The sequence below is a fragment of the Neolamprologus multifasciatus genome, chromosome 14 (assembly GCF_963576455.1).
Source record: "Neolamprologus multifasciatus chromosome 14, fNeoMul1.2, whole genome shotgun sequence".
In the NCBI taxonomy this organism is placed as follows: domain Eukaryota; kingdom Metazoa; phylum Chordata; class Actinopteri; order Cichliformes; family Cichlidae; genus Neolamprologus; species Neolamprologus multifasciatus.
Window position 1 is genome coordinate 15,035,223 of NC_140452.1, and position 12,234 is coordinate 15,047,456.

The 12,234-nt window shown below is 36.2% G+C and overlaps 1 protein-coding gene across 1 annotated transcript; it reads left to right on the forward strand.

The window, feature by feature from the left end:
* Positions 1–1,383: 1,383 nt before the first annotated feature.
* On the forward strand, positions 1,384–9,901 carry napab (N-ethylmaleimide-sensitive factor attachment protein, alpha b). The gene is made up of 11 exons (XM_085130349.1): positions 1,384–1,617; positions 2,995–3,074; positions 3,170–3,286; positions 5,149–5,195; positions 5,353–5,430; positions 5,564–5,619; positions 6,206–6,290; positions 6,400–6,504; positions 6,597–6,665; positions 7,043–7,093; positions 8,686–9,901. Exons 1-11 carry the CDS (start codon positions 1,520–1,522, stop codon positions 8,785–8,787), a joined length of 888 nt encoding a protein of 295 aa, XP_084986475.1. The 5' UTR covers positions 1,384–1,519; the 3' UTR covers positions 8,788–9,901.
* The last annotated feature ends 2,333 nt before the right edge of the window (positions 9,902–12,234 follow it).

A 12,234-nucleotide genomic window follows, 5' to 3' on the forward strand; every position in this document is an offset into this window, starting at 1 on the left:
CACAAAAAGACACAAATCATATGACTAATCATGTCAGGAGAATTTGTCAGAAATTGCTACAAATAAAATTACAACTATCACTATTTTTTATCACCCATTTTTTGCATGGAAATGAAGGAAAATAAAGGGAAAGGAAGAGTTATTCTTGAGTGTGTGGTCACTTCTTTTCAGATTGTATGCCCCTAGACTCGGAAAATAACCTCAACTCTGTTACAACTTGATGGCAGTTGCTGACTGATTACACTGAAAAGACATGCATGCAGTGCACTTGAATTTGTGGGGAACAGTTAACTGTTTTTATTTTTCCTTGTTTTACTTAATTACTCATTACCACCATTATAATTATGTTTCTTTTTATTCATGTATTTGTTTATTTTTCTAAATAAGCCTTGATTGTCTTGCTGTGTAGTAAAACTGTCAGGTGTGTGTGTGTGTGTGGGGGGGGGGGGTGTTGCTTTGTATATGTTGAACTATTTGATTGTTCTTTGTTAAAACTTTTTAAAAACATATTTAAGAAATCAGTGGTATATGCAAACCATGAGAAGTACCACGTGATATCACTTTAACACTTTACTGTGTTAATAAACATTAACATGTAATGTTACATGCAGTTCTCATGAACTGACTATCCATCCATCGATTTATTCTTAGGCTGATCACAAACCAAGAACCATTGTGCTGGATATTATAGCTTGTGGATGTAACTATTTGTGATTACATATGCATATTTTGTATTCATACTGTATGTTTGAGTTATAGTCAAAAGAGAAAAGGAAGGAGGCTGTTTAATACATTTTTAGGGTTGTGTTTTATGAATAGAAATTTACTGTTATGACACCACTTAACTTTACAGCAGTCTCTGTACAGCTGGGATGTGTTCTCCTTTACATTACTGGTGATTAGAAATACTAGACGTAGTTGTTAGCTGGTTAGCTGGATAGACTATGGGATAATCCAGTTCTAGATTTTCATACCAGCACATACCAGACAATAAACAGATATTCCAGAACCACTATTGGCAAAAACAAACAAACAAACAAAAACAAGAAGCAATAATTACTGTAAAAAGAAACACATCAAGTACAAAGAGTTCCATATCGGACACAAAACTACAACTCCATACAAAAATAGACTCGAATCACAAAGACGCATAAAAGTTTAAATACAAAATTAGAATGACTTATTAGCAAAGTTAGAAAAAGGACATCTCAGTTTACTGAAACAAAGTCAATAACTACACTAAAACCATACGAAGATTAAAATGTTACTTTTTTGTTTTTGTTTTAACTTTTAACGGTTACCAGATATGACTAGTATACTGGATAGCAAAAGAGTACTTGAATGCACCAGCAGCAGAAACAGTAGTGCGTCGGTGCTCCGGTGTCACGTGACAGAGGTGATGGTTACTTTGCGGCTGGTGATGTGACAAGGCAAGCCTGCAGCCACTAGCAGTGGTTAGCGAGTTTGTTGACTTTTACATTTATTCGTTCTTTCTCAGAAACAGACCGATTGCCTGAAAATGGATAACAGCGGAAAAGAAAAGGAAGCAAATGCTTTGATGGCCGAGGCTGAAAAGAAAATGAAATCGTCTCAGTCATTTTTTGGAGCGTTGTTTGGGTGAGTCTGTCAGCTAGCTAACGTTAACGTTTGGCTAAAGGAGACAGCTATGCGGAAGGTTGGGAGCTGACCACAAGGGTTAAAAGCCAGGACAAAACGATTTTAAATAATTGTCGGTTGCTTTTATAAATTGTAGTTAGTGTTTTGCGGTTATTTTCAAGGCTGTCGTTTAGCATATCTAGCTTATCTCGGCTCGTCGTATATCTGGAAAGCGTTTGGTGTGAAAGATAGCTGGAAATAGTCGGTAATTGCTCATTTTATACTCTGCTTTAAGGCAGCTTTCATGCTAGAAATAGCTTCAGTTGAACCCAAAGCTGAATTGTTTGAAAATTCAAGATAATTTCACTTAATTGTAAAGGCAGCGCTTCCCCTATAGCGCCGTCTGTTGGGCAATTTTCGGAAGGTCACTCAGTCCAAATCACGTGTCATTCACATTTGTTTACAGCAAAAGAAGAAAACGCGCTTGTGATGTAGCGAAAGTGCATGTAAGACTAGCTCTCACTAACCTGGACAACCGGCTTTGCATATAACAACCTAAATGCAGGTTAATTTTTCAGGTTGGATTTTTTTTTTTTAAATTATTGTAGCAGGAGCTCACGTGCAAGGTTAAAGGCTACGTGTTATGTATGAGGCTGTAAAATCCGCGAGGGGTTTGTGGCGAAACTTGAAAATTTAATTGTCAAGATAGTTGTGTGTGGGTAATGGGACTGAAATCACAAGCAATGTCAACACTTGTATATTTGTACTTGTATACGGTTTTACAAACCTTTACTCACTATTAAATAGTAACTTAAATTTTAAAGGATTGCACACTGAATGAAAAATCAGTGAGTGCCGACTGGGAAAAGGACCGCTATAACTTGTTTCGACCAGTGACTTATAAAAAAAAAAGTAGATCAAATATTTCGCATGCCAATCGTTGTTCCTCTTCTTCTATGTCATAGGCATTCAGTTGGTGCAATTGTACTATTTAAATTATAACATATCCCATGATCCTTATGGGCAAAAATTAGATTTTGGCTTTAGATTGTGAGACTTGGGTGTGAGAGTGGATTTCAAAATCGATTTGGTCGCTGTTTTGAAACGGAGCTTAAATATATTTGTCAGCCCTGAAAATTTCAGAAGGCAGTCTTCTGTACACGTGAAGTAATGAGGAAAAAATAATAATAAAATGAATAAAGTTTTGACCTATTGCTTTTAAAATATTCATATTATGGTGCTAAAATTTTGCATGTAAGTATACTAAAAAGAAGAAAAATCTGCTTATTATACATCTTTCCAAAGGGATTTTACTGAGTAAAGTGTTTATATCATCCTGTGATAATCTGCAATGGATGGGTGTCTTATTAAAAAAAACAAACATGTTTTGTCACACAGTGGCTCCTCAAAGCTGGAAGAAGCCTGTGACATGTTGGTGAGGGCAGCTAACATGTACAAAATGGCCAAGAATTGGTGTGGTAAGATGATTGTCGCATTTCAACACAACAAATGTATTGAATGCCTCTTTCTTTTTTCAGTGATTTTAAAATGCAACAATTTATCTTCTTAATAGCTGCAGGAAATGCATTCTCCCAAGCTGCTCACCTTCACCTGCAGATGCAGAGCAAACACGATGCAGCAACCAACTTCATAGATGCTGGAAATGCCTTCAAAAAAGCAGATCCACAAGGTAAACTTTATACATTACTTTGGGGTATATAATATAGATTAAGTACACTTGTAAGTTTTACATCTTTTCATATAAAAGCTTTCAGTAATAAAAGTGAAAGTGGTTTAAAAATGTTATTAAATCTTTTATTTACTTTATTAAATCTTTAACTTCATACAAATGCTATAAACAGTCAAATTCCTGATTAGTGAGAGCATGCGTTGACCCTGTTTCAAGTACTCTTTTATCATGTGACAGCTGCACATAAGCTCTGCATCAATAAAAGAAAAGCAGAAAAGAATTTGAGTAAACAAATTTTCTTGTTTGTTTGTTTGTTTGTTTTTTAAAGTTAATTGTAGTCTCATTATTTCATTTTAGCTGCTGCGATTTATAGATATTAAAAGAGTGCCATCATGTGGCATTAAAAACCTGACGTACGATAGTTGTGAGTAGTGCAGTGAGTTTGTCTGTAAGCCTTTTAATGAGACTTAAATATCTGCATTCTAAAGTTTTCCTTGTGCTTTTATGCAAAGTTTTGTACTGCTGAAAACAAGGCGTTATGAAAGTGCAGACATTTAAAAAAAAAAAAAAAAAAAAAAAGGTGCAGACATTAATTAATATTAATAATAATAATTCAGTGTCCTATCTAACAACCCACAGGGCAGTGGCTAAGAGTTTAATGAAATTTTTTTTATTTTTAACTATTAATGCAGTTTCATTAACACAGTATTGTATATTATTTCACTTTTAAGTCTGAAAAATGTTACAAAAGCCATGAAATAAATATGGTCTAGTACACCCCATTCCCCTGTTTAGACTCTCCCTGTTACTCCAGATTTTTCACCATGTAAAACAAACGGCAGTGGATGGAGCAGCTACAAAGTTTGCTTTTCTTCATGTCACAGTTTGTTAATCAGATGCTCTGATTAAGGACTCTTTCCAGACATTTTCCAGTAAAGGTTTTAATGTCGATTACTGGAACAGTGCTTCTGTTTTGGATACTAGAAACACATTTTCTTTGACTCCACCTGAGAGCTCATCATCTCTGTAATGATGCTGCCTCTTTTTTTTTTCGCAGTGTGTGAACAGACTCCGGCTCCACGTTAAACTATGCTAGCATCAGTGCTGCTGTTGTGTTGTCAGTCTTTTTGTCATAAAACTGGGGACTGCGTACGTTTAGTGTTAAATTTCATATTCACTCTGCCCCTAAATACATTTGTATTGCACGTCTGTTTTTAGTCGCAAATGTGGGTGAAACACTCGTGTTCACGTTTACATGGTGACGAATAGAGCTGTACATTAAATGAGGTGTTGAAATTGTTGAATTTGTACTAAGGATTTTTTTTTTTCCCCCAATCAAGTTATTCGAATTACCCGATGAATCGTTTCGGTCTGGCATCACAGTACACATTTCATAGCCCATCTTGTTCCTGTGTGGGATTGTTGTCATTGGGTAGAATGAATTTGGGCAGAATCAGACAACTTCCTGATAGTATTGGGTGATGGATAAGGATCTGAGAAAAAAAAAAACCCTAAATGTTTTCTGTGGTACTCAACAAAGACCACTAAGGGCATCCTGATTGATCCTAGTAAAGGCCACAAATTAAAGTATATCGGTCTTGTAATGAACCTGTACATTATAGTTATTAATTGGGAATGAACAAATACACTGGAGAAGAGTCGAAATAAAAAATTTCATTTTACAGTGGGATCCTTCTATATTTACTCACACCTTTAACCTTTATCTAGCTATTAATTTGTTGAATTTTGTTGTATTTTATTATGTAGTATATATTTTTGGGGGTTTTTTTTGCTAACATTGGTTCACTGAATAATTGTAAAAACATTTCTGAAAATAATTGTTTGAATATATTTCTCAACAGAGGCAATTAACTGCCTAAACCGAGCTATTGAGATTTACACGGATATGGTGAGTTTCTTTTCAGTTTCATTTCTAAAGAGCATCTTTAAGGAAATCAGATGCAAAACATAAAGGGTAGCTCATATTTCTCGCTTTCTCTCACTCCCTCTCTTTTTTCTTTTTTTTTTACTTTTTCCAAAAAAAAAAAAAAAAAATCATATTTTAGGGGCGTTTCACCATTGCAGCCAAACACCATATCAGCATTGCTGAAATATATGAAACAGAGCTTGTGGACGTTGACAAGGTTGGGTTAAAAACTGTTTCTTCTTGCCTTTTATTTAAATCCTTATTACGTTTACTTTTTATTAATTGTCAAAGAACAGTATAATAAGCTCTGTTTACAATTCATGCATACGTTTGTGTAATTTCTTTTCCAGGCCATTGCTCATTATGAGCAGGCAGCAGATTACTACAGAGGTGAAGAATCCACCAGGTAACTATTTTAAATAAGCACTGTTATCTTTAGCCTTTGGGGAAGTAAAGAATGTAAATGTGTAAAGACACTATGCTGGCTGCTCATGTGCATCTGTACTAAAATTCCCTATTACTTTCATATAGCAAGTAGCTCATGCATCAGACTGCTCTAAATACTCTGTTTCAGACTTTAGTTTTTTTCCAATATTTGGCTCTGTGTGACGTCAACAAGAGCAAACATTTTTAATCTGGTCATATTTGACACACAGCTCTATCCACCCACCCGTTCGTCAAACTTTCCGTTCAGGAATGGCAATCCATCAAAAGGAAGTTGGTCTAAAACTGCTCATTGTAGACGATTAAAAAAAAGCACTAGTGCCCAGTATAAGATAATTAAGAATGAACTATGAATCGTATGAAGCTATTCTAATGGAGTCCAAGAATTAAAGTATGGAACTGCAAATGAGCACATGAGGTGCTATCTAAAATTTCTGATACATTAATATTATGTCTTGTTTTACAGCTGTAGCGTTACTTTTCAATTTAGGACCCTCGATTTCAGTTAATGTGTGGTCTGACATATTGCTGGATTTTTCCTTTTAAAGTTCAGCAAACAAGTGCCTTCTGAAAGTAGCAACCTACGCAGCTCAGCTGGAGCAGTACCAAAAAGCTATTGAGATCTACGAACAGGTGAGTTAATGCCACCCAGCAGCTTTTATTTCAACGTTTTATCCCTCCAGGAGCTTTAGTTGGAAAGTAAAGCTAAATTGTGCTTTTTGATTTATTCATTTATTTTTAGGTTGGAACCCATGCAATGGACAGTACGCTCCTGAAATACAGTGCCAAGGATCACTTTTTCAAAGCTGCGCTTTGTCACTTTTGCGTAGACCATCTTAATGCAAAAGTAAGCCATTACATACAACTCTTATCTGCTGATAATATGCAGACACTGTAATACAAGCCTTTGATTTTAATAATCTCCCTGCCTTTTCCCAGCTTGCTGTGCAGAAGTATGAAGAAATGTTTCCCGCCTTTTCAGACTCGAGAGAGTGCAAGCTGTTGAAGGTAGGCTTTGATGTAATTTTGGGACTAAATCACTCATCAAGACACATCCAGTAATCATGAAGACTTGGAGTGCCGTTTAACATAAGAGACTGTTTTCCATCTATTTCCACTATTGTGCTTGTTTTTGTTTTCCCGTTCTCTTTCTCTCTATTACACTCGTGTTAATCACATGTGATTGACCTGGGTTTAATATACATGCTAATGTTGAAAACATAACTGGACTATAACCTTGAAATTGAATTGAAACCTATTTGGTTTGGTTAAATTCAGTTAAATCTTGTTTTTAGTCATCTGGGTTGAATAAGTAAAGTAAGCCCTGTCTGTGCTTGAAAAGTGTTTTCAAGTGGGTTGATTCTTTTTCCTTTTTCCTAAATTAGAAACTTCTAGATGCCTGGGAAGAGCAGAATGTGGATGCCTATACTGATGCAGTGAGTAAACAGTTGGTTTTTTTTTAGCAGAATAGAGGAAGTAGCAAAAATGTAGAATTTACTTCTGTCTTTTATTTCTTTTTTTTTTTTCTTTTTTTTTTTGTAATTCTAACCTGACACCAGTTCAGTGAAAGACTTTGCAGACTGTAGCTTCTGTTTCCAAGTTGAAAGAAGGGCTGCTCAATTAATCGAATTTTAATCTCGATTGGGCTTTCAACGATCATTAAAAATGACTGAGCCGATTATTAGCCCCTCCCTCGTGCTTTACTCTCGCTCTGCTCCGTTTGGCAAATCGAGCGCACCTCTCTGCATTTCGAACACGTGTCACAACAATTAAGAGAACCCGAGGGAAGCTCGGAAAGCTAAGCAGAAGTTATTTGGAGAGGAGAGTGACTGCCGTTGGTTGAAAAGAGAGGTAAAAAAAACTTCAGTGGTGTGGAAACATTATGGGTTGGCGGAGTCAGACGTGGATCAAGTAGACATAGTGTGTAAACTTTGCTACGGTGTCGTAGCTGCACCACAGAGCAACACTGCAAAGTTCACTAAACATAGATGTTTACATTTTTCTTTTCTTTTTTTTATATTGCAAACATTTGCACTGTTATCAGTATTTGCACACTATTTTATATTATTTTTTGACAATCTTTAAAGTCATTATTCAATACATTGTTATTGTTAAATAAATATCATCAAATAATCGAGATCTCAATTTCAGTGAAAATAATCGTGATTATCATTTTTGCCATAATCGAGCAGCCCTAGTATAATGAGAGTGGTTTGTGCATTCATTGAAGCCATTTCCCCCAAAAAAATCTACTGGAGTTTGGCAGTAATATTATAGCGATGAAAATGAGAATAGTAGGTCAGATTTTTCTGTATGTGTCCCATGACTGACATATCGATTTGCATCAGTACCTTACAATATCACTACATAGTGATCAAATCAAGTGTTATTAGAACAGTCCTCTGACAGTAAATAGTTGCTGTGTCAGTTTCTTCTTTCTTGTACCAACATCTGAAATATATTTACAGAGCTTACCTTTTTTAAGCCTTTTTGTTTTTTTTCAAAATGTATTAAATTAATTTTTACCTCAATTCTACACACAATCTCCCAAAATGACAAAGTGGGGAAAAGGTTTCATTAAAATACTTTTAAATGCATTAAAAATAAAAGCAAAACAAAAATAGAACATGTTCATAAGTATTCACATTCTTTGCTTAATTTCTTGAGATCTGAGAATCCTTCAGTGGATTTTGACAAACTCCAGATGGGCTGTTTTGTTCTTTTCTGAGGAGTGGTAGCTCTACTTAGCTTTTTTTTTTTTTTCCCTTCTTTGTTATTATGGGCTGTTATGTATAGAATTGGAGGTGAAAATGAATTGAATCCATTTGCAGTAAGGTTGAAACTAGATGAATTGTGGAAGAAGTCAAACGCTGTGAAAACTTTTCAGATGTCTGTATCTGAAAGATTGCTTTCTTAATCCAAACTGTTGAAGCCTCAACAGGTACATTTATGCAGTTGAAAAAAAATACTTCATTTTAGTATTGTTTAATAGCAACTGCATTAAAAGTGTTAATACTTACTTTCTCAGGTGAAGGAATTTGACACCATTTCTCGGTTGGACCAGTGGCTCACCACCATGCTTCTCCGTATCAAGAAAACCATACAGGATGAGGAGAGTGACCTTCGCTGACTTGCCTCTCCTGCTATTCTTTAAGCCCTAAAAAAATGACTTGCATCCTTGTTTTTTTGCCTTGAGCCTCTCACTTCCATTTAGCAGCATTGTTAATTGTTTGACCATTAGCCCTTGTATTCACAGATACCATTTCTTTCCTGCAGTATTCTCTCAAATTCAATACAGTACTCCAAAAATGATGGTCCTTTTAGGTATGAACACTACCCTTCTGAGTGCAGGCTTCACACAGTATGTAAATTGTATATTATTATGAATCAGGTATTGGCCCAGAAATAGTTCAGCTGTTCATAATTGGGCTGCAATACCAAAAACTCATACCAGCACAATTGTATAATAAAGGTTTTATTTTTATCTTCATTTCAATGAGAACAAATGAGAGGACACAAACTCACTAACACTTCAAGCAACTATATATATCTATATATATTTCTAAAATGTGCTTTAGAATAAACTAACCAAAATGCCAATATTGATAAAGGCCCTCAAATTTGCTTTTGTGATTTTTGAATGCATATGTGTACTATTTTGACAAAGGAGAGCGCCTCTAATTAAACAGTGCTTGAGCTCAGCTGCAGAGGCCAAGAGTGTCTGTCTGAGGTTTTTCCATTGAATATATACCCTCTCTGCCTTATGATGCAAATTTCTCAGGATTTGGACTTGATTTGATGAAGATTTATAAAACATGCTTTTATAAGCATAAGTAATTAATTTGCTAATTGTTGTCATCACTTCCATTAAAAGTGCTTTTATTCCATAAAAGGTGATAGATGCCCTTCACCTCTGTGAACATTTGCATGGTTTGGAATACATGAGAAATGTAAAACAGCTGTTTTCCATCTGTGTAGGAGTGTAAGTGTGTGTGTGTGTTTTCTTTTCTTTTCTTTTCCTTTCTTAATCTTTGATTTGTGTTTTCTTGTCTTAAGTAACCAGGCTGAAAAAATAAGTTTTTAACGCCTGCAGAGATGCAATACATAATTGGGAGGAAAAAAAAGAGCTTTACTGATCTGAACACTGTGCTCATGTACCCTGATGATTTTGTCAGTGAACAATTAGTCTTAAATAATTTGTGATGTTTCCTGTCAAACGTTTAAATAAACCTGTCTCAATAGCGCATCGTGGGCGTGGTTTCCACCTTTGGGAAGGCTGCACTTGTGTGAAGTGGCATTTCTCGCTTTCTGTTGAAACGCGAAATAAGCTTTTGCGCTCCGGATTAGTTTTCGATACCCGAGGACACTTGGAAACTATTTTTGAATTTTCCTCTTGCTTTACAGTAATCGGGTTATTATTATTTTCTTCACTTTAGATGTAACTCATTTGTTATCGGTTTGACTTTTTAAAAAAAATTTTTATTTTATCTTCCGCTCAGGTGTAAAAAGTCAGTGCAAACACTATCGAGAAAGTAAGAATAAAAAGAAGTCCACCTGATTTTGATTTGTTTGCGTCCTCCCTCCAACCCCTCGAGACGTTTCTCCGTTATTTGTTTTTTGGCTTCTAATTAAACACCAGAGAACGGTGTTCCCAGGTGTATCTCAGCAGGCTACAGCTGCACGTGAATAGCCGTGCAAGCTCAAATTAATTCTTTTATGTACATTCTTCTTTCAAATACATATTTTGCGACAATAAAAGTACTATATATAGTATATTATATACAGTATTTTTTAATACATTCAGACAAACATTGTTATATTAAGATCACATATACATGTATTTTAATGTACACATTTATATATATGTTCCGTCTCTTATACAAATATTTTTATTACAATCATGAGCCTAGTGGGGTTATGAAAACTATTTTTCATCATCTCCTGAAACTCTCATATCTTCGTCGCTTGGGGGAGCTAGGACGGCTCATCTGCATCCAGTGTTACTGTAGTGAAGTAGTCTTGATGCATGCTCAATCATCCAGGTAAGTAAATCTCCAAAAGTTGATTATGTTCATCTGGACAAACGCTACGTCCAGATAAACAGAATCAACTTTTGGAGATGTAGTGAAGTAGATTTGGGTAGGATTTTACGTGATGTCCATGAATGCAGCACTAACATCCACACCTTCCCAGCTGATAATTGGAGGCCTTATAAGAAACAGCTGTGCTTCACTACCACACGGAGGCATTTGGCATTCTTTTCCCATCCAAGGTGGCCAAGAGCAGTTTGATTTCTTCAGGATAGCTGCTCATTTTAGTATTGCCCTTTAGAGAGTAGTAAGTGGGACTGTTGCGTTTGTTATTATGTGGCATATAGTAGGGTGGACTTTGACGACTGCTTCCCTCTGTTTTATTACAGGATTGTGCCACACTGCTGCTGTCTTGTACCGTTGTTGTCATTTTACAAACGTGTATGGGCTGGCCTTGACTGACTCCTGGTTTTATGGTCGTTTACTCTAAATTGTTTGATATATTTTAATCATGCTTTTATAAAGAACTGTACCTTAGGGTGTATTTGTTTCATTTATCTCTTTTACTGATTTGTTTCATACGTTTTATTATTTTTGTTACTTTGTGTTTTTAATTAACAGTCCTGCATTCTCAGCCCTGCTACCTTCAGAACATCTCTGATTTTACAGTTCTATGCTTTCTGGTTGTTGTTTGTTTTTGTGTTTTGTTTTTTTTTTTTTTTTTTTTCTCCTTTGTGGGTTAAATCAGTGAGTTTGGTCTGGTTATTTTAGTGTAACAACAAGACAGCGGAAGCGTCGGGCTAGACTTCTGGTTTTATAAAATGATATTTAAATAGTCTTTATTATGGAGGAAGAGCTCGCACAGCTCAAGGACTTGGTAGAAGGTAATCAGGGAAAGTAGTAGCCCCTTTGCTTCACCCATTGTGTTGGTAAGGAAAAAAGATGGCAGCCTTTGCTTGTGTGTGGACTACTGGGCTTTAAACAGTAAGACCCGCAAGGATGCCTTCCCCTTGCCACGTATTGACAAGTCACTCGACGCTTTATCCGGTGCCTCTGGTTTTCTGCTCTGGACCTTGCAGCAGGTTGTAATCAAGTCCCTGTTACAGAAAGAGACAATGAAGACTGCATTCTGTACTCCATTTGGGTTGTTTGAGTGGAATAGGATGCCCTTTGGGTTGTGTAATGCCCCGACATTGTTCTCTGCCATTTATCTTAGAGGTGGGTGCTAGCTATCAGGGTCTAGGTGCAGTGCTCTCCCAAGAACAGTCAGGGAAGATCCGACCTATAGCGTATGCTAGCCGCGGCCTTCATCCTACAGAGCGTAATACGAATATTTATAGCTCTATGAAATTGGAGTTTCTGGCCGTGAAGTGGGCCATGACTGAAAAGTTCAGAGATTATTTGTAGGGGCAGAAATGCACAGTATATACAGATAATAATCCCCTCAGTCATTTGTCCACAGCCAAGCTGGGCGATACAGAACAGCGCTGGGCTGCACAGCTTGCCGCCTTTGATTTCACTATCAAGTATAGACCTGGTCGAAGTAA

What these genes read in the sequence shown, in the direction of transcription:
- napab (XM_085130349.1), top strand. Translation starts at nt 1,520, where the DNA reads ATGGATAACAGCGGAAAAGAAAAGGAAGCAAATGCTTTGATGGCCGAG. An exon ending in TTTTTTGGAGCGTTGTTTGG is followed by an intron (nt 1,618 to 2,994) that starts GTGAGTCTGTCA and finishes TTTGTCACACAG; the next exon opens with TGGCTCCTCAAAGCTGGAAG. An exon ending in TTGAGATTTACACGGATATG is followed by an intron (nt 5,196 to 5,352) that starts GTGAGTTTCTTT and finishes ATCATATTTTAG; the next exon opens with GGGCGTTTCACCATTGCAGC.